This window comes from Globicephala melas, chromosome 5 (assembly GCF_963455315.2).
Source record: "Globicephala melas chromosome 5, mGloMel1.2, whole genome shotgun sequence".
Classification (NCBI taxonomy): domain Eukaryota; kingdom Metazoa; phylum Chordata; class Mammalia; order Artiodactyla; family Delphinidae; genus Globicephala; species Globicephala melas.
Genome location: NC_083318.1, coordinates 2031909 through 2052809, shown reverse-complemented (window position 1 = coordinate 2052809; position 20901 = coordinate 2031909). Strand labels below are relative to the sequence as shown.

Below are 20901 nucleotides of genomic sequence, written 5' to 3'. Positions count from 1 at the left end.
CTGGAAGGTGGGTGTGGAGCTGCGTGGTCTGATGCTTTAGCCACTAGCCACATTTGGCTATTGAGCGCTTGGAATATAGTAAGTCTGAATTGAGTTGTGCTGTCAAATTTCAAATTCGGGTCTTCCCTGGTGGCGCAGTGGTTGAGAGTCTGCCTGCTGATGCAGGGGACACGGGTTCGTGCCCTGGTCCGGGAGGATCCCACATGCCGCGGAGCGGCTGGGCCCGTGAGCCATGGCTGCTGAGCCTGCGCGTCCGGAGCCTGTGCTCCGCAACGGGAGAGGCCACAACAGTGAGAGGCCCGCGTACCGCAAAAAAAAAAAAAAAAAAAAAATTTCAAATTCACGCCAGATCTCAAATACTTAGTACAGAATAAAGAATGTAAAATGTCTTATTATGTTTATACTGATTACATATAGATTACATATAGAAATGATATTTGGATATAGCGGGTTAAATTTTAAAAATTATTCAAAGCCGTTTCTTTTTACTTTAAAAAATTCACGTGTGACTTACATATTTTATTGGACAGCTCTGGTCTGGGGGTCTGACTAGATTCCATCAAACCCTTTAGGAAGAAAGCTTCACAGGTGGGCCTGTCCTGGTGTCAGGCTGCCCTTGGTCTGTGGGGCTAAGTTTGGTCACTCAGTCAAGGGGGTGACTGCCAGATCTGTCCAATATGAAAGTACCTCTTCTCTTTGTAATTACTAAGTCACTTGGGATAGTTCTCTGGACCTGTGAGAATACCCTATTCCCCAAAGGCCTTCCACCAGTGGGTCTGGCACTCTTGATGCTGCTGGCCTGACTCACGCTGGGAGTTGCAGATTGGTGAGTGTCCTAACCCCTCATTCCTTCTGCCCTAACCGCCCGGCACTCTTTCACGAGGAAGCATTTTCCTCCCCATACACATCTATTCCTTTACTTCTTTGAATCTTACTATAGACACTTAAAAATATATATATCATTATCAATTTCATCATTATTCTTTTATTAATGCTCGAATTGTCCCAAATTCGTTGGAAGCCACTTCAAGGTGACTTCTGTGTCCTTTTGACATGCCCATTATTTTTAAAGCACTTTCTTATTTTATATCACAAGATTTTCCAGGCTCATCTTTGCCTCCTCAGATGTGGACCCAGCCATTTCTTCGAGGAGCCCTGACTCCTTTTACTGGAGAATGGTATTTAGAAACCAAGATCCAGGCAGCAGGTGGGCTCCCTGCTACCGGGGTGTCATTGCTTGTAGGTCTTTTAGAGCACAGAGCTGGGAAATAATGAGTTTAAACTCAATTCAACTTTTTTCATTCTTTTTTATTATGGTAAATATACAGTACATAAAGTTGACCATTTTTAAAAAAATATTTATTTGGCTGTGCTGGGTCTTAGTTGCAGCACGCAGGATCTTCATTGCCGCATGCAATATCTTCATTGTGGCTTGTGGGATCTTTTTAGTTGCGGCATGCGGGCTCTTAGTAGCAGCACGCGGGATCTGGTTCCCTGACCAGGGATCGAACCTGGGCCCCCTACACTGGGAGTGCGGAGTCTTAACCACTGGACCACCCGGGAAGTCCCTAAGTTGATCGTTTTAACCGTCTTTAAGTATACGGTTCGGTGGCATTAAGTACATTCACATTCACATTGCTGTGCATCCAATTCAAACGTCTACAAGTTTCTCTATGTCTTTAAAATGTATCCCACAAAGAATGTAAAATCAGAGTAGCTCTCATTTTCTCTCTGATCCTTTTTGTTCTTATTTACTATTTTCTGTTCTCTTGACTGCTTCCATTCCTCCCCTCTTTGCCGCCTCTATTACTGTACTTTGTACTGTACTGTGACCAAAATGTCGTAAGTTCTATCTCTTGGGAACCTGGTAATTTAGTCTCCAGTAATAAGATGAAGATTTTCTTCAGTATCTTTCTATGGTTCACTCTACTTTCATTTTCAATCATCATGTTATTTGTCCATTACTCAGATAATTAGATGAGGTCATGATGGTAGAGCCCCCATGAATGGATTAGTGCCCTTGTAAGATTCATGGGAGAGCTTGCTTCCTCTCTCTGCTCTCTGCCATGTAAGGGTATAACAAAAAGTTGGCAGTCTACAACCCGGAAGAGGGTTCTCAGCAGAAACCACCCTTGCTGGTACCCTGATCTCAGACTTCCAGCCTCTAGAAATGTGAGAAATTTTTGTCATTTATAAGCCACCAAGTCCATGGTATTCTGATATAACAGCCCAAACAAAGACATTACCCTTAGTTATTGGTAACTAGAATATGAACAACATGAAGGCTACAACTGATCCCCTGTATAAGCTCCAGCCCAGGGAGGGGCCCTTCACCTGGCCTGGGAATGAGGGTCAGGAGACTTCTTTTATATATATTTTTTAAAGCATTGAGATTGACGTGTTTTTGTTTTCATTTATTTATTCGGCTGTGCCGGGTCTTGGTTGCAGCACACGGGATCTTCATTGCGGCATGCAGGATCTTTTTTTTTTTTTTTTTTGCGGTACGCGGGCCTCTCACTGTTGTGGCCTCTCCCGTTGCGGAGCACAGGCTCCGGACGCGCAGGCTCATCGGCCATGGCGCACGGGCCCAGCCGCTCCGCGGCATGTGGGATCTTCCCGGACCGGTGCACGAACCCGCGTCCCCTGCATCGGCAGGCCGACTCCCAACCACTGTGCCACCAGGGAAGCCCCATGCAGGATCTTTAGTTGCGGCATGCATGTGGGATCTAGTTCCCTGAATAGATATCAAACCTGGGCCCCCTGCATTGGGAGCATGGAGTCTTAACCACTGGACCACCAGGGAGGTCCCAAGAGGACTTCTTGAAGGAGATGCCTGGCCAGCACTGACTGCTATATTAATTAAAATGAGGTCTACATGGGGTATGACATTCCTCCACTCTAAAGCCCAGTTGTTTCCTTATTAGAAAATCAAGACTGGAAGTGCTCCTTCCTATTTAAAACCACAACTTGAATGCTGCCTGGCCCTCAAAGTAAGAGACACGAAATACAAAAAGCAGAAGCACAGCCCACCCCACCCCCCACCTCCCTGCCACACAATGCAGGCCCTTTGCTGGGCTCATCTTCCAGTTGAGAAGGGAAAGAAATGTGATGGAAAACAGTAAGAATTCAGCCCCAGTGATAAAGCAGTGTTTAAAGAATTTCACTCACACTCAGCTGTGAGCAGTTAAGAGGAATAACACAATGAAGCAGAAGAGAAAGAGGCCAGGACCTACCCAAGCAGAGGTCCTCTGAGATCTCAGCGCTGAATTCAAAGGGCATAAGAGGGGGAAAGTTTGACTTCAAGGAATGAGACAAAGGGAACACTCTCACTCCACATGCCTCGCTTCATGGATGACAAAGCACAGAGCAGGAGGGGAAACGTCTGACCCTGGGTGGCATTTCATCACAGGCTCTGTAGTCCTGGCTCAGATGCTCCAGGGTAAGGCGGGAAACTTTGAGTTAGCAACGTATGAAAACAGCGTAAGTTGATTCAGTAAGATTCAGCAAGAACCGGAGAAAAGGTGAGTAAAGAGAGTGCTAACCAGGATTGATAAGGACACAGGAAGCAAGGCCTTGCAAGAACTGCTAGTTATAATACAGTCTTGTCATTCTTCTGAAGAGTAATTTGGCAACGTCAAAAGATGTGGATCCGTCAGCAGATTAAAGGGGACTTCCCTGGCGGTCCGGTGGTTAAGACTCCGGGCTCCCAACGCAGGGGGAAAGGTTCGATCCCTGGTGGAGGAAACTAACGTCTCACATGTTGCGTGGTGTGGCCAAAAAATAAATAAATAAATGAGATGATATGAGAAGATTTAAGTACCTGAACCATTTGACTTAGCATATATACCTATGGACCGTCACTCAGGACGTTATTAGACAAGCATTCGAAGATGGAGCTACAAAGATGGTAATTGAAGCAATATTAATAGTATCAAGAAGATGAAACAACGTAAATGTCCAACAATAGGGAATTGGTAGAAACATTAATACTTTAAAATATTGGAGGGACTTCCCTGGTGGTCCAGTGGTTAGGATTCTGCGCTCCCACTGCAGGGGCCCTGGGGTCAATCCCTGTTTGGGGAACTAAGATCCTGTAAGCCGTGCAGTGTGGCCAAAAAGAAAAAATTAATAAAATATTGGAATAATGCCAAAAAGCCATTAAAAAGGATGTGCTCAGAAGGATATGGACAAACTGGAACCCTTGTGCACTGTTGGTGGGAACGTAAAATTGTGCCACTGCTGTGGAAAACGGTATCGTGGCCCCTCAAAAAATTAAACCAAGAATTACCATACAACCCAGCAATTCCACTTCTGGGTATATGCCCCAAAGAATTGAAAACAGGGTCTCAAGAAGATATTGTACCCCCAAGTCCATAGCAGCATTATTCACAATAGCTAAAACGTTGAAACAATCCAAGTGCCCATGAACAGATGAATGGAGAAGCAGAAAGGAATCTGATTCAGCCTTAGAAAGGAAGGGGATTCTGACACCTGCTACAACATGGATGAACCCTGAGGACGTTATGCTGAGTGAAATAAGCCCGACCCAAGAGACACACGCCACATGATTCCACTTATATGAGGTCCCAAGAGTCGTCAAATCCATAGAGACAGAAAGTAGAATGGTGGGGGCCAGGGGCTGGGGGAGGGGAAGAATAGGGAGGTTAGTGTTTAATGGGGACAGAGTTTCAGTTTCACAAGATGAAACGGTTCTGTGGACACGTGGTGGTGACGGCTGCACGACGACGTGAACGCACTTAACACCACTGAACTGTACACTTAAAAATGGTTAAGATGGTAAGTGTTATGTGTATGTTACCACAAAAAAGAAATGAAAGATACCTAGTTTCTGGTGAAACTCTTCATCAAAACTGAGTTTTTGGTGAAACTTAGCAAGGAACTGTTAAACATTGTTGGTGGGAGGGCAAATGGTTAAAAATTTTCAGGAGGGCAACTTGTTCATAAAGGCAAATCATATATATTCTTTAAAAATGATCCTATACCTTTTTTAGTGCATAGCTGTGCTTTATTGGGGGGAAAGTAAATAATCCTTACAAGGTCACATTTATTTTTATCTTAATAATACATGAACGTGGTCAACAGAGAAAAGTCAAGATGCAGTGCTTATAAAGCAAACAGCATTCCTCTGCTCCATTTCTGCCCATCCCAGTGAACCTGCTTTCTAGGTATACCCATTTTAACCATTTTAGCTCTTTCTCGGAGGATTTATGTCCATTGTTCATACCCTTTTACTAAGGGATCCCCTGGTGAGAAGCTACCCTAGAAATATAATCAGGTGTGGGTACAAAGACGTAGGTGCGGGGCGTCCGTCCCACTGGTATTCATATTGACAAGAAAAGTGGGAACGACACTTGTTAGGACTGTTTAAATAAATGATGGTCAAAATGTGCCATAAGAGGTGAAGCAGTCAGATCTATTTAAACGACATGGCAAGAAACAACTATCAATTATATACATTACAGAATAAAATGCGGATAGGGATTATCCCTGGACAGTGGCTGACATTAAACACAAATTTTCCTTGTGTACTCGTCTTAATTTCAAAATTCTCTTTAATAAATATACATTTGCTTATAACCAGAAACAAAGAAAAAAAAAAAGACATGTTCAATCTACTAAGTTGCCAGACACCCTGTGAAAATTCTTACCTGGATTTGTTGTCTCTGTCAGGGCTCTCACTTGGGCATGGAGACGTGCAACTCAGACTAGCTTAAGCAAAAAAAGGAAAGAGAAGAAAAGAAAGGAAAAGAAAAAGGACTTGACTGGTTCCCGTAGCTGTGCCCCCGGGTGCGGACGACCACCCAGGCTCGGGCCGTCCCTGCGGTCCCCCTCTCCTCACTCTGCAGGCAGGTGGGCTGCACCCCAGCCTCCCCACCTGTGACGGGCCAGGCCCTCCCACGTCCCCCAGATGATCCACAGCGGGAGGCAGGAGGGCCCCAGCAGGGGAGGAAGGAAGCCTGGAAGAAGTCAGAATGTAAACAGGACGTGGGAATAAAGGTGATTCCTATTTTCTTTACGCTCTCCTGTGTTTTTTACGATGAGCACGTATTCCTTTTCCACGATTAGTAACCTCTTTATGAGCAGGTAGCGTGGACCAAACCCTGCTGCCTGTGCTCCCAGCCCCCAGGAGGTGGGAACTCCTGCCACCTTCCCTCTAGAGGCAGGATGAGGTGGGGGAGAGGCCGAGCCACTTCCCTCCTGCCAAAATCAAGGCCCCAGACCCCAGATAGCTCCCCCTTCCCCTCACCTGGTCTGTGGTACGTCGCCTGGGAGGGACTCTGCTCTAGACACAGGCCTCCAGGCAACTAGGCTCCCCACTGCAGCCAGCATGCGGCATACAGCTTCATCAGCACAGATGCAAACCACACCTTGGAACGCGCTGGGTGGGGCAGATGACCCTTGGGGAGAGCGACGCGGGACCAGGCCCTGGCGGTGGCTTTCCGGGTGTCACAGCATCGGGACCAAGTCCCTGCTGTTTGGTTACAGTCTCCGAGGCCCGGCCCCTGGATCCCACATGGCAGGTGGCAAAGGCTCCCCAGCAAGCCAAGGGACAGTGACCTTGACCTCAGCCCACCGCGGAGGCAGGGCAGCCAGCGGGGTCGCAGGACACAGGAGGCTTCTCGGCTCTTCCCTCCACCAGCTCTCACCTTGCCAAAGGCCGCTCTGGCCCCAGAAGGCCCTGCCGAGGCCCGTGCACCCCGGGCGCCCCCTCGCCCCGACGCCAGGGCCCCTCCCGCACGTCTGGCTCCGGGATCCCAGCCCCGGAGACTCACAGGCCACGGCCACAGAAACCCGTCCAACACCGCAGGGGTAGGGAGAGCGGCCCCCGACAGCCAAGCCCTGACCTCAGGGTCCTGGCAACACCCTCCTTCAGAGGATGGACAGGAGCGCTGCGGAGACGCCCGAGGGCGGGTGGGGGGAATCTCGATGAGAGGCACGGGGCGGTGAACACGAAGGGAAAGGGGCCAAGAGCTTCCAACCGACGCCCATCCACAGGAGGAGCGCGGGAGGAGCCTCGGGCGAGGAGCAGGGCCTTCGGTGCAGACGCCACAGGGCTGGCACCCAGGCCTCTCCCCTCCTCCCCGCGGGGACACGCGGAGTCCCTGCCACAAGGCGTCTGCAGCTGGGGCTTTCTGGGCGTCACGAGTCCTCAAGAGGCCTTTTCCTCAATCCAGCTTTAGTGAAAAGACAACTCAGGTATGAAAGTAGAGAAATGGACAGACTCATCAGGCACGTTTCAGGGTGAGTCACGCGCGGTTATTGCAGTTCACGGGCAGGATGCAGCCCAGGGCACGGGCTCCGTGGCGCCAGCCAGCTGTGCAGCAAGGGCTCGCCGTCTGGAGGGCAGCCCCTCCTTCTCGCTGGGGCTGGCAGTGATGCAGCCCGCAAGACCGGCACAAGGCCTGTCAGGCGCCTTTCTGATGCAAGTCGCTGACCTGCCTTAAGTGGACATGAAAACATGGCGCAGGGTGCTGACTTCAAGGCAGGGAAACCCTTAAATTCGCTCCCGTGTGCTTCACGTCCTGCGGGCTGCTTGGTTCACACAGAGACGGCGTCGCCCATGCGTCCTGCACTCGCACTGCGTACCTCACCCCGCGCTCACCACCCAGCTCAGCAGCGCGGGGTGCACGCCTCCTTCCTTCCAGAACGACCGTATGGATTCCACCGGCCACAGGTTCACTGAAGGCCCCCACGGTGTGGACCGGAGATGACTCGCACCGAGACACACTCGGCCCCAGAGAAGGACGGGGTTAACTCCCGCCCAGCCCCCAGTTTGCAGAGGAAACGTGGTCACACACTCTGGGTCTATACTGAAAAACCATGGATGTTAGTGGACAACCTCGGCATAAATCCCTCGGGAACAGACGGGGTTCACGGCAGGATAATCCACTGGTCCAAGGAGACCTGGGAAAAATTCCTAAATTTAATGCTACCACAGAAAGTCTCTCCAAACCACTCTTCCATGTTCAAAAGAAAATCATCTTTCCCTGTGATCGTGGCGAATGATGTGACAGCTCTAAGGATCAGAACAGGGACGTCCCTGGTGATCCAGCGGTTAAGATGACACCTTCCAATGCAGGGGACGCAGGTGTGATCCCTGGTCAGGGAACTAGATCCCATACGCCACGGGGGAACTGAGCCTGCGTGCTGCAACTACTGAGCCACAACTAGAGAGAAGCCTGTGTGCCCCAACAAAAGATCCCGCGTGCCGCAGCTAAGACCCAATGCAGCCAAAAAAAAAAAAAAAAAGAATCAGAACACGTAAGGCAGAAATAGAAATGATGTGCACTGTTTTATGGTTGTTCTGCAAGATGCTGATTTCTGAGTCTAGTGTGAAATGCTTTGCCGTGGACAGACGATCTCCTTTCGAGTGTTGTAAGCCATTTCTTCTTTTTGCATCAGAACAGTTTTCACAGCAATGACAAACATCACTGTGAGGATGCTTCTCGCTGGGCTCAAACTGTACCTTATGGCTGGCTTTCAAACTATGTAAATTATCTTATGTAAGAGGCACTGAAAAAAGAAAGCTGAACAAAGAAAGTTTTACCTTGGTGAAATATTCCTTTTAACACATCACATTATAATGTGATAATAATAATAACAGAACGTGTGTCACCCTTACCCCTCGAGTGAAGAGTCTGTGGAAGAAGCCTTCTTCTGTCTGGGAGCTGGCTGATATGTCTTCTCTTCTGGATCTAATGCCACATTTCCCCTTTCGTTGATGTCCTTGGAACATTCAGACTCGGTCATCTGCACCCACAGAAGGGCAGGACAGAGGAGTGGTGGAGGCCCCGTGTGGCCGGCCGGCACCGCCCGCCCGGCCCCCAGCCCAGTGCTCGGCAGCCACTCTGGCCCCCGTCCTCGGCTCCTACTTCCCCTGCTTCCTGACCTCCTCTTGCCGCCAACGTGGCCCCCAAAGCAGTGAACTCCCGTCCAGCCAGCCCCGCTCAGGGAGCAGGGCCCAGGGCGGCAGAAGCCCAGCAGACCCGAGAGGGCCACCTCTGTCCACCCCCCGTGAAGGGACCAGGGGCAGCTGCCACATATAATTTTACCTCCGAACATGCACACGTGCGCGCACACACAAATGGATGTGTATGTAAAATAGCTAAAAAGATATCTTAAAGAGGAAACTTCATTCTACACACATAAGGTTCTTCTTGGTCGTTGTAACTAGCTAGGTGGGCCGTGCTGCAACGGGCAGTACCTTGCTCTGCCAGGGGATGGAGACACAGCCCGTGATGAACTGGCTGTGGAAGGTGCAGTCGGTGCTGTCCAGGCGGATGCCCTTCACCGTGGAGAACTGCTCGATGTCCAGGGCGTCCCTGCAGTAAACCACCTGCGGCTGTCACAGAGCACAGAGAGGCGCGGCTGAGACGGCCGCCGCTGCGTTTGTTTCCCTCAGCGGCGCTCAGGACACCTGGGAAGCCGCCGCACGCACACCTGCACCCTCCTTTCCTCGCCATCCCTCCCGGCGTGGAGTACGTCCAATCCTTGCTCTAGCAACCTCCAGAGCCACAGGCCCCGCGGCCCGTCTGCTCCAGCTCCCCACTCTCTCGCCCACAAGCCCCCCGAGGCCCCCTCTTCTCTTTCCTGCACGGAAACGGGCCACGGCAGAGGCTGCAGGTGGAGAAGGGCGGACGGGATGCCCCTGCTGGGACACGGCAGAGGAAGCCTCCAGCCCTCGGCCTCCCTCGCGCACGTGCTGTCCACCTGCTTGGCCCCCATCTGCGCTGGGCAGGCCCCCAGGCCCCCAGCCCCACCGGGCACTGGCATCCTCGGGCGCAGAGTCAGGCCAGCAGGCAGGGCGTGTGGAGCCCGGGCCGCCGCCTCTGGAGCAGGGAAGCCAGGGCTCAGGGATGCGTGCACGACAAGGAAGGAGCGTGCCGATCCCGGGCCCCTGGTCAGAACTTCTGAGAGCAGTGGAGAGGTGGGAGCCGCCAGTGGGGGGCCGGCCCTCAGGAGACGGTGCAGGGGACGCCGGAGCCCAGGCCAGAACCCCATCCTGCGCCCTTGCCAGGCTGCCTGACGCCCTCAGACGCTGCTGACAGCGGGCCCCCGGACCGTCTGGTTAAATGCAGGAGAGCCCCCGGAGCAGCCCCAGCGCCTCTGCCCCTCACTCCCCAGCCGGCGCCCTCATCAGGGAAGGCTGCGGCCCGCGGCGCACAGGGCCTGGTGGAAAGAAGGCTCTGAGCAGCCCCACCTGGGTTTTCCTCGTCTTGGAGCTGGTCCTCCCCGTGACTCTAGTGCCTGGAGCAGGTGGGAGGGCGCTGCGAGAACGAGCTCAAAGGGAGAAGCTGCTGCCACAACACATTCCACGTAAACATAATGAATCCTGACTGTACAACTAAAACTATTTTAACCGCACGTCTCAGCCCCATCACATCCTGCGGAATGATCGAATCTCCACGTTTCCATCACAGGCCTGCAGCAGCTCAAGGCCAAAGAGGGGCCTGCTCCGGCCCAGCTCCGACATTCGCGGGGCCTGCTGGGCCCTGGGGACGTGGCCCCGTGTGGCCCCGCCACGCGCTCACCAGGAGGCTCGAGCGGCCACTCCAGGGCCCTCAGTGTGCAGCCAGGACCTTGCGAGACCCGGCGTGGGGAAGCGCATTCCGGGCGGGGGAAGGGGCCGCGGGAACGTGGGGACCCTGGCGGGGCACCCTGGGGAGGGTGTCGGGTGCTGCTGAGGTTTTTGAGCAGGGCAGTGACCTGGGTGGGCTCCACCAGCCAGGGCGGCAGCGGGCCGGGAGGGCCTGTGCGGACGGGCCAGGGGGCACCGGGGGCGGGACGGGTGGTCCTGAACCTACCTGGAAAACATCCGTTTTCTCAGACACCCCAACACCCCGCTGCTCTCTGGCAACACACTTACGTCAGGACGGAAAGGGGGGTCTGACACGTGGGCCTCCAGCCTCTTGAAGTTAACGTCCCTGAACACAGGGTGTCCCTTGACTTCAGCCACTCCTTCGCCCCTGCAGCCCAGGCGCTGCTTGGGATCCTTGGTGAGTAGCTGTGGACGAGTGAAAATGGAGTCAATGGAAGCTCCAAGGATAAAAGAGAAAACCCAGAAAAGCTCCATAACAAAAATGGCCAAAGAATCGGGGTGGCAAAGAGCACCTCCATCTAAACAAAGTCACTAAATTTCAAAGTATCAACCAAACCCCGTTACTTCAGATTTTACTGATTTAGAATACGCAATGCTTTAAAAAGGAGTTGAAACTGAAGTTTTGCCTTTGAGCTATCAATAAATAAAGAGGTGGCTAAGAGGGCTTCCCTGGTGGCGCAGTGGTTGAGAGTCCGCCTGCCGATGCAGGGGACACGGGTTCGTGCCCCGGTCCGGGAAGATCCCACATGCCGCGGAGCGGCTGGGCCCGTGAGCCATGGCCGCTGAGCCTGCGCGTGAGAGGCCCACGTACCGCAAAAAAAAAGAAAAAAAAAAAAGAGGTGGCTAAGTAAATCCTTAAGAAAAGTTTACCCACGTAAAAATTAGGGGATTTTTTTCAAGAAATAGAAGCTCTTGGGAACTTCGCAGACACCACTTTCATGCCAAGTTATATTGATTATTAGAAACTATTTTAATCTATTAATTAAACAGATCACTAAGGACCTCAGATGAGGCAAAAATTTAGCAAACCTAGCTCTAAAAGTTGTATATTCTTAAAATTAATAGAAAGTGTTTCTTTCAAAAGTATTCCTTACTTATACATTTAAACGGGCAGACCTCGGAGATACCGCGGGTTCGAGTCTAGACCATCAGAGTTAAGTGATTATTGCAGTAAAGCAAGTCACACGAATTTTTTGGTTTCCCAGTGCATATAAAAGTTACGTTTATACTCTACTGTAGTCTGTTAAGTATGCAATAGCATTATGTCTAAAAAAATTGTACCTATTTAAAGAATAAAGCTGCTAGGAAAATAGTGGCAATAGACTTGCTCAACACAGGGCTGTCACAAACCTTCAATCTGTCAAAAACACACTATTTGTGAAGCACAATAAAGATGAGGTATGCCCCTATTGCCAAAAGTTCAGATAGGCCTTCTTCCACAATTAGCAGTCAAAGAGGTCTGCCTCTGCTCAGAGCGACACAGGAAAGGTCTGGGCCTCCAAAACCTAGCCTAGGCCAGGGGCTGGGAAGCTGCAGCCCAGGGCTGTACCGCACCGGTGCCTGCTTCTGTAAATAAGGCTCTGTGGGAGCAGAGCTGGCTGTTAGCTCAGGGGTCTGTGGCTGTTTGCGCTGCAATGGTGAACTGAACGATGCGAGAGAGACCTGCAAAGCCCTAGTGACACCACCTGGTGCGTCACAGGAACGCTGGCTGACCCGTGGCCTCGACTCCCAGCCAGCACCCACGTGTGGCTCCCGGCTCGTGTGCGACGCCCCTGGGCCGGGCCCCGCCCGCTCGGCCGTGCCGCGCACACACACCGAGGCCGTCTGGTCTCTCGGCCGAGCTGACTCCTACCAGACACCACCGATGGGAATACACCTGCGTAGTTGGCGCGGTGTCGGGCTTTCCCGCGGGACTCAAGCTTCTGCAGGCAGCTGCCGTGGGAACTCCAGCACGGAGCCAGGGCGGGGCTCAGTAACACAGGCTTCCTTAATTAAGACCAGACCTGAACATTGTGTCAGGCCAGATGCAATGACCGCACCGCAGGGACTCCATGCCTCTGTCAAGCCTGCTGCCAACTCACGCGGTCCAGGGGCCTGACCGGGCACCGCCGGGCAGCGGAAAGCACCTTGTGCCCGTGCTGCCTGCTGCCACTGACTATGGGACACCACGGAAATCAACTTTTAATTTTTCCACCGTGCAGCTCTGAGAATATCCTAGAAAGCCACCGTGGGGTTGAAATGAAAACAGAGAGCTCTGAAAATGACCCAGCGGTACCCGACACCAGGTGTCACGGCGGGGGCCCGGCAGGGACGGGCAGAGGCGGGCTGTCCCCTTCGCGTGCAGTCAGCGCTGGGCCACATCCTGGACCCCGCAGCTGCCCACGCTCCCCCCTCTGTGCCCTGTTCACATCGACCTTGCACCTGAGGTGGCCCCTCCTCCAGGCCGTCTGTTGGAATTTCACAGACTCTCTAAGAACTAGCTGTTGCTCTGCTCAGCAGTTACCGAGGATTCACGTGGGACTAAACACTTCACACGCACGCTTTCATTTTATCCTGCTGGCAATTCTATAAGGTAGAAGTTATCCACCGTCTGCATCTTCTAGATGAGAAACCCGAGACCCGGAGGGGTGAGTGCGTGGTGGTGGGAGGCTGGGCCTCGACCCCGGGCCCTGAGTCACAGGCTGGGCTTCACGCAGACACCACCATCTTTCCCACGAACAGCACCCCTTCATCCTGAAAACCCTTTAGGCTTCGCTTCTATCTTGTACCCGTCAAGCTCTGCTTTTGACCCTAGTTTCTTTCGTGTTACTTTAGGTTTGCCATTCAACTGTGTGCTCCCGAGGGGCCGGCCTCACTTCGCACATCTGTATGCTCCTGCAGCCCCATCGGACCGTCGCGTGCCAGCAGACACTGGGTCAACATCTACCAGCTGAACAGCAACAGCAGGGTGGCCAGGAGGCGGTTACGGAGGAGCTGACTGAACGCCGTCAGCTCCAAGCAGGGTGAGCAGCCCGAGAAAGGCCACCAGCACACGTCCCTTCACATGTGGACACAAGAGGAGACGGACCCCTAGGTACTTCATCCCCAGCCAGTGTCAACTCCCGCAAGACACACCGGCTGACCCCAGCACCCCCTGGGGGACCACGCCCCGCGCTCTGTGGCCGCAGTGCAGTGGCCTGGTCCTCCGTCCTCCATCCTGCCACTCCCCCCCACCCCGTCAGCCCTCCCCCCGCAGCGCGCGCCCCCGTGTGTCTAACTCCGGCAAGGAGCCCGCCTCCACCTGCCCCGTGTCCGCACTCTCCTCTGTGACCCGCTCACACCCACAGTCGCTCCTCCAACCGTCCCTCTGCACCCACCCAGCCCCGCGGCCTCTCTCCTGCTTCTTCAGACCCGCTTAAGCAAGCCCGACTCCCCGCCTGCTGCGAGCTTCGCGCGTCCTGCCTGCACACAACCAACCACCGATCTCCCTGGACGCCCACGCGGCCCTTGGCGCGCCGGAAGCCCCTCACTTCTCCGCACACCTCCAGCGGCTCCCTCCCACCCTCGCGCGCCACAGGAGGACGGGACAAGCTGCCCGGCGCGCACCGAGTCCCCGCCTCCGCGCCGGGGCTTTGCTGCAGCCCCTCCCCGCTCCGTGCACGGCTCTCAAATCCTACGGGCGCGGCCTTGCCGTCCACCCGGAGTCCGAAGGCTTCTTACTCGCTCTGCCACCACCCAGGGCTCAGACTCCCACCTGAATCTCCACAAAACCCGGGCCGGCCCCCCTCCTTCTGTCCCGTGGATCTCTTCCCGGGAGTCCCAGCGCATCAGCCCCCGGCCTCCTGCCCCGGTGCGGCCCCTCCTCCCCACCCCGCCCCGCGGCCAGCCCCTCCCACCTCCCTGCCGAAGATGCCCGTCTCCCAGGCCGCCTCCCCTGAGTGGGTGAGAGCACCGGGCTTGGGGGCAGAAGGGCTGGGATTACTGCCTGTTTTACTCAGTGCCGGGGAAGGTCCCATGGGGGACGCGCAATACATTCTCGCTGGCTGCAGATGAAGTTTAAAATGTGCTCAGAAAATCCTGAGTATTGGCTTAAGAGAAGTTAAGCGACAAGGAGAGCTTCTCTCATCCCCTTACATCCAGGATGGCCTGGGACTGACAGTGCCAGGCGCATGGCAGGCCATCGGGGCAGGGTGTCGATAGGACCACAGTCCCTGGCGACCAGTTAAAGGGAGTTCTGAGGAACGTGGGCAGAGAGAAGAACCTTACCGCTGCAAAGCACCCCGAAGATTCTGTTTCATGTTTAGCGTCCTGTGAAGCTGGCCAGCTGTGCTCTAAACAGTGACCCGACACCACCCTTCCCTCTCAGCTGCACCTCTGGGGAAAGCAAACGATGAACTCTGTTCTGCGTGATCAGAACCCCCAAGGAAAGCCCTGTCCCTGGCACCGCGGAGCACCAGGTGGCCCCTCCTGAGCCTGAACAGCGGTCGGTCGGAAGACTAGCCCCACTCCCGCCCTCCCCGAGTGCGACTTCTCGGAGAAGACTTCTCCGAGTACCGCTCTGCCTCCTCCTTCACTCTCCGCTCCACCTCCGCCCTATCGACCTTCTCTCGGAATTTTCTGAACGGAGACTGTCCCTGAACCATTTCGTATATCAGACAGCCACGTCCCCACCAATCAGGACTGAATGTGTACCTTTCATGATTGAGAACTTCGGGAGCTACATAACAAACACAGGAAATGTAAATTAAATCAAATTAAATGCCCTCATACTTAATTGCAAACAACACACTGTAAATTTAATGTCTGTCACCACGTGGATGACCCTCGCCAACATGTTAAGCCAAAGAAGGCAGACACAAAAGGCCACAGAGCGCGTGAGTCCACCCGTACGAAACAGCCAGAAGAGACGAGTCCACGGAGACAGGAAGCAGATGAGGGGCTGCAGGGCTGGGGGCGGACGTGAGGAGTGGGGAGTGACTGCTGACGGGCGCGGGCCTTCTCTGAGGTGATGAGAAAGTTCTGGAATCAGACAGTGGTGATAGCTGCACACCTCTGTGAACAAACCGGAATCCACTGACCTACACACTTCGGGTTGGTGGGTTTTATGGCACATGAACTGCATCTCAGTAAAGCTGTTATTACAAACCATTCCTGCTGCTCGTGGAGTAACTACCGTGGGGAAACCCCGCCTCCAAACAGGCAGAGCCAGGCCCCCGGGCGCCCCTTTTCCCTCAGAGTAAGACCCCAGCAGCAGGTGACAGCAGCCACAGTGGAATGGGGGGAGGGTAAGTGCGGGACTCAGCAGAGGCCCTCAGGGTCCCTCATGTCAGAGGCCCCCCTGCGTCAGGCTGGGTCACTGCCCTGGAGCTGCGCGCATAACTCTGACAACCTTGTGGGGGTGTGCGGGGCCAGTGAGCACAGCGGAGAGGCCCACTGCCCTGTCCCTACTCTGGCCCGTCAGCAGAGAGGAGCGCAGGCCGGGGGGCCAGGTATGCTCCCCAGCAGCGGGCCAGGGCGGACCCCAGGTCCCTTCCCGTGTTCAGTTCTCTGTGTCCTGAGGGCAGGGGCGCGAGCACCCCGGGGTGGTACATTACGTACCCATGTAGCTGAGCGTTCCGACTCTTCCTTGGATGGTCTCCCCTTCCGGGATCTCCATGGCTAAACCAAGATCTGAAATCCGGATCTACTACTGAGCCAGCGCTCTAGAGGCCACGAGCCACAACTACTGAGCCCGCATGCCACAACTACTGAAGTCCGTGTGCCTAGAGCCTGTGCACAACTACTGAAGCCACCGCAATGAGAAGCCCGCGCACTGCAACGAAGGGTAACCCCCCCTCACCGCAACTAGAGAAAGCCCATGCGCAGCAATGAAGACCCAACACAGCCAAAAATAAATTAATTAATTAATTAAAAAAAAAACTATAATGGATACTATATCAACTATGAAACAGCAAATAAACACTCCCTGTCGGAATACCAAGAGGCTTATACACAGGGACAACAACAGACAAATAATACGGAGTTTTTCTCTAAAGAACAAATGGTAATAGGGTCAAGGAAATAATAAAAAACTATGTTATGGGGCTTCCCCGGTGGTGCAGTGGTTGAGAGTCTGCCTGCCGATGCAGGGGACACGGGTTCGTGTCTGTGAGTCTGTTTCTGTTTTGTAGATAGGTTCATTTGTGCCAGATTTTTTTTTTAATTAATTAATTTTTTTTTGTGGTATGCGGGCCTCTCACTGTTGTAGCCTCTCCCGTTGCGGAGCACAGGCTCCGGACGCGCAGGCTCAACGGCCATGGCTCACGGGTCCAGCCGCTCCGCGGCATGTGGGATCTTCCCGGACCGGGGCACGAACCCATGTCTCCTGCATCGGCAGGCGGACTGTCAACCACTGCGCCACCAGGGAAGCCCGAGTTGAGAGTTTTTAACTCTTTCCTCCCGAACTCAAAGGTTCAGAAATGTTCCTGGTTTCCACTGAGGTAGCAGATGGAGCATAGGTCTGCCAACCTTCTTACCCAGCTTCCTACTGAAAGGAACAAAGACAAAATCACAACAAAAAGAATGAAACGTGATCTGGAAAAAGAATACGGGGCACCCTCAAGAGTGAGAAATTTGAGGATTACCTGGAAGAGAGAAAGCCTATGGGGCTGGATTGTTAAAGGAACCACCAGCTGAATCTGCAGAGATAAGCAGGTTGCCCGGGTGTCTGGGTCCCAGAAGCCCCTCCCAGGCCTGGACACAACTGCCGACCAAGGGACTTCTTCAGGCTGAAGCCACTTGGCAGAAAGTTGGGACCCCAGGGGGGTGGCAGAGCACAACTGAAGAACTACACACTCTACTGGCAAAGCGGAGCCATGCTGTCTGTGGCCACTGGAACGCAGGCCCTGTCTGGACGGCACCCCGCTGACGCACCCGCCTTCCAGAACGCCATTCAAGAGAGGGGTACAACCACAGAGGAAGCCAGGCTGCCACCGCACAAAGAAACACAGCCCTTAACATAAACCTGAATAAATAATCGCATTCTCTAGATACAGGGGGAAAGCAGCAGGTAAAAACTAAAACCAAAACCAACTAACCAAATAAACAAACAAAAAAAGCCAGCAGAAAAACTGACCCAGGAGAAAAGGTAATTCAGGCAACAGAAAACTTACCTTTTAAAACCCTAATTAGTATCCTCTAGACTAGAGACTGAAGGGACTGCTAGAACATAAAGCATGAAAGAAGCAGTCACAGAACAAGAGTGTGGGCTTAGAAATTAAATACAAATATGATTAATGACAAAACACTGTGGGATGGGCTGGATAGTGCTTTGCATGTGCATAAAAGCATGGACGTTTATCTGGATAATAAGGAAATCTCCTAAAATGAATGGCAGGGACTTCCCTGGTGGCGCCGTGGTTAAGAATCCGCCTGCCAATGCAGGGGACACGGGTTCGAGCCCTGGTCCAGGAAGATCCTACATGCTGAGGAGCAGCTAAGCCCGTGCACCACAACTACTGAGCATGCACTCTAGAGCCCGCGAGCCACAACTCCTGAGCCCACGTGCCACAACTACTGAAGCCCGCATGCCTAGAGCCCATGCTCTGCAACAAGAGAAACTACTGCAATGAGAAGCCCGCAAACCACAATGAAGAGCAGCCCCCGCTCGCCACAACTAGAGAAAGCCCGCACACAGCAACAAAGACCCAACGCAGCCAAAAATAAATAAATTTTTTAAAATAAATAAATTAAATTAAAATTTAAAAAGACTGATCAGATTTTCAAAAAGCCTTGGTGCCAGACTAAGGAGTTACTCTCTCTCCTAGAAGGAACAGATAAAAATAATAACTACACGTAATATTTTTCACCTCTTACTGCGTGCCACTATGATTTAAGTCCTTTCTGTGTATTATTTCATTTGAACTTCACAATAATACAAGTTGGGCATTGTGAGGACAGCAGAGACCTTATGGGACCTGCTCACTTCTGAGGGCCGTCTGGATCTGGGGCCGTGGAGGAGACGGGGGCAGTGGGGCTGGGACAGGGGGACGGGGCAGGGGACCAGCCAGCGGACGAGCAGCTGCTGCCAGAGGGAGGTGGTGAGTGTCGGACGGAGAGGCCAGCTTCCGGTGACAAGTGCATCTCAGAAGGCGACTCACTCCAATTCTGAGTCCCCTCGTGGTGAGGAGACGGCAGCAGGAGGGAGTCTACATTCTCAAAATGGTCATTTTGGTTATGTGTATTTTACCACAATTTGAAAAACATTTGTACGAGAATCACTGTAGTCACTTTACTCACAACAGACCAAAAACGAAAACAACTCAATGTCTATGAAATGATGAATGGATAAATAAAGTGTGATATGTCTATACAATGGAATATTATTTGCCAACAAAAAGGAATTAAGTTCTGATTCATGCTACAGCATGCGTGAACTTTGAAAAGATTACGTTAAGTGAAAAGAAGCCAGTCACAAGAGATCACATAGTATATGTTTCCCATTTATATGAAATGTCCAGAATAGGCAAGTCCACAGAGACAGAAGTAAATTAGTGGTTGCCTGTAGCTAGAGGTGGGGGAGGGAACGGGGAGTGGCTACCAACGGGTATGGGGTTCCTTTTGGGTGATGAGAATGCTGTAAATTGAAAAACTGATTGTGATAATGGTCACACAACTCTGAGAATGTATTAAAAACTATTGAATTGTACACTTTAAATAGGTGAATTGTATGGCATGTTAATTATATCTCAATAAAACTGCTATTTTTAAAACATAATGAGGAAAAAAATGTAATGACATTAAAATGGCTGGATAGGTCTTTGGGGAAAAAATACTCCCACTTTATACTATCTGAAATTAATTTTGATAGATAAAATATTTAAACTTTCTTAAAAAGGAACTATAACAGTACTAAAGAAAAGATAGATTTTAAAAAAAATTATCTTAGGGAGTAAAGGTGTCCTCCCTAAGTACAACATAAAGCTCAGAGACTAAGAAGAAAAACATTGATATAGTTGTCTATATAAATAATTAAAACTGCCATATTGAAAAATACTGCAAGCCAAGAGGCAAAAAGCATAAATACAAAATGTATTCACAATGAATATAAAAGGACAACACCTTTCATACATAAAGAACTTTCAAAAATGAATTAGAAAAAAGCAAATTGAAAAAACCCAATGAAAATGCTCAACCCCATCCATAGTTAAAACAAGAGACCATTTTGCAAATTACAGTTTAGTAAAGGTTAAAAACATTGATAACGACCAGTGTTAGCCAGGTCATAGGCAAGGGTAAAGCGATACAACCTTTTTGAAGGGTAATTTGGGAACATCAAAATTTTGAATGCACATACCCTTTGAACTGGAAATCATGTCTCTAAAAAAATACAGTTATAATTGCCCTTAGACATGACTCTACTTGTGACTTCTTGTGCTCATGTCAGGACCTGTAGCTAACTCTCTCCTTCTTTACATTGCAGAGTATCCCATGACCCCGCCATACCTTATTTTTTATCTGACTATTCCTTTCCTGAAGTTCTCACCAGTAATTCCTGTCCATACGCACAGAGAACTGTCTGGAAGGAGACCGAGAAACGGTTACCAGTGTTCACTTCTAGAGAGGATGATTGCTGCATTTCTCTTCTGTTCTACCTAGAACAATGGGTATATATCACTCTTTTTTTTGGCCGTGCTCCACAGTATGTGGGATCTTAGTTCCCCGACCAGGAATCGAACCTGCAGCCCCTGCATTGGAAGCGCGGAGTCTTAACCAATGGACCACCGGGGAAGCCCCAGTTCTTAAAAAAGGTTTTTAATGAAAAAGTCAATAGCCATACTTTATAACTGCACATTAGAAAATCTACAGGGTTTTTTCCTGGGAAGAATCGTGACGATATATGGAGAATCTATTAAATAGCATTTGAAGCAAATAAGGGACTAAGGAAAGACCAACATCTAACAAACGAAACAGCACAACGCCAGCCATGACCTCCGGACTCGAGCAGGTGCGGCTTCCTTACTCACCAATCGAACGTCGAAGCTTGCTGCACTGGGTGCCGGGGGGCAGCTTCAGCATCTCCCTCCAATTTTTACTACGACCGATTTTTTTGCCATATCCTCCTAAATTTGAAAAAAGCAAGGCATTTTTGTAACAATCAGAAACATCCATTTTTAAAAAAATTATTTATTCATTTTTGGCTGCCTTGGGTCTTCGTTGCTGCGCACGGGCTTTCTCTAGTTGTGGCGAGCGGGGGCTACTCTTTGCTGCGGTGCGCAGGCTTCTTATTGCGGTGACTTCTCTTGTTGTGGGGCACGGGCTCT

At 51.7% G+C, this 20901-nt stretch overlaps 2 protein-coding genes across 3 annotated transcripts in view; both read right to left on the bottom strand.

The window, feature by feature from the left end:
• Nucleotides 1-16216, bottom strand: part of HTT (huntingtin) — a 168339-nt gene extending 152123 nt beyond the window's left edge. Inside the window, exons 1-2 of one of the 2 annotated variants that reach the window (XM_060298907.1) lie at nt 6269-6377; nt 5670-5726 (exon numbers count right to left, since the gene is read on the bottom strand). In XM_060298907.1, coding sequence (XP_060154890.1) covers nt 5670-5726; nt 6269-6351 — 140 coding nt within the window. In that variant the 5' untranslated portion in view covers nt 6352-6377. Of the gene's footprint in view, nt 1-5669; nt 5727-6268; nt 6378-16198 lie in introns of those variants that run through there. The other variant, XM_060298909.1, reaches the window with a different exon arrangement.
• On the bottom strand, nt 7283-20656 carry GRK4 (G protein-coupled receptor kinase 4). Its single transcript, XM_060299229.1, is given in 8 exon segments — nt 7283-7406; nt 8646-8691; nt 8694-8772; nt 9227-9364; nt 10889-11026; nt 12703-12776; nt 18564-18614; nt 20605-20656. Coding segments are annotated over 8 exon segments (696 nt in total). The 3' UTR covers nt 7283-7288.
• Between the last annotated feature and the right edge of the window lie 245 nt (nt 20657-20901).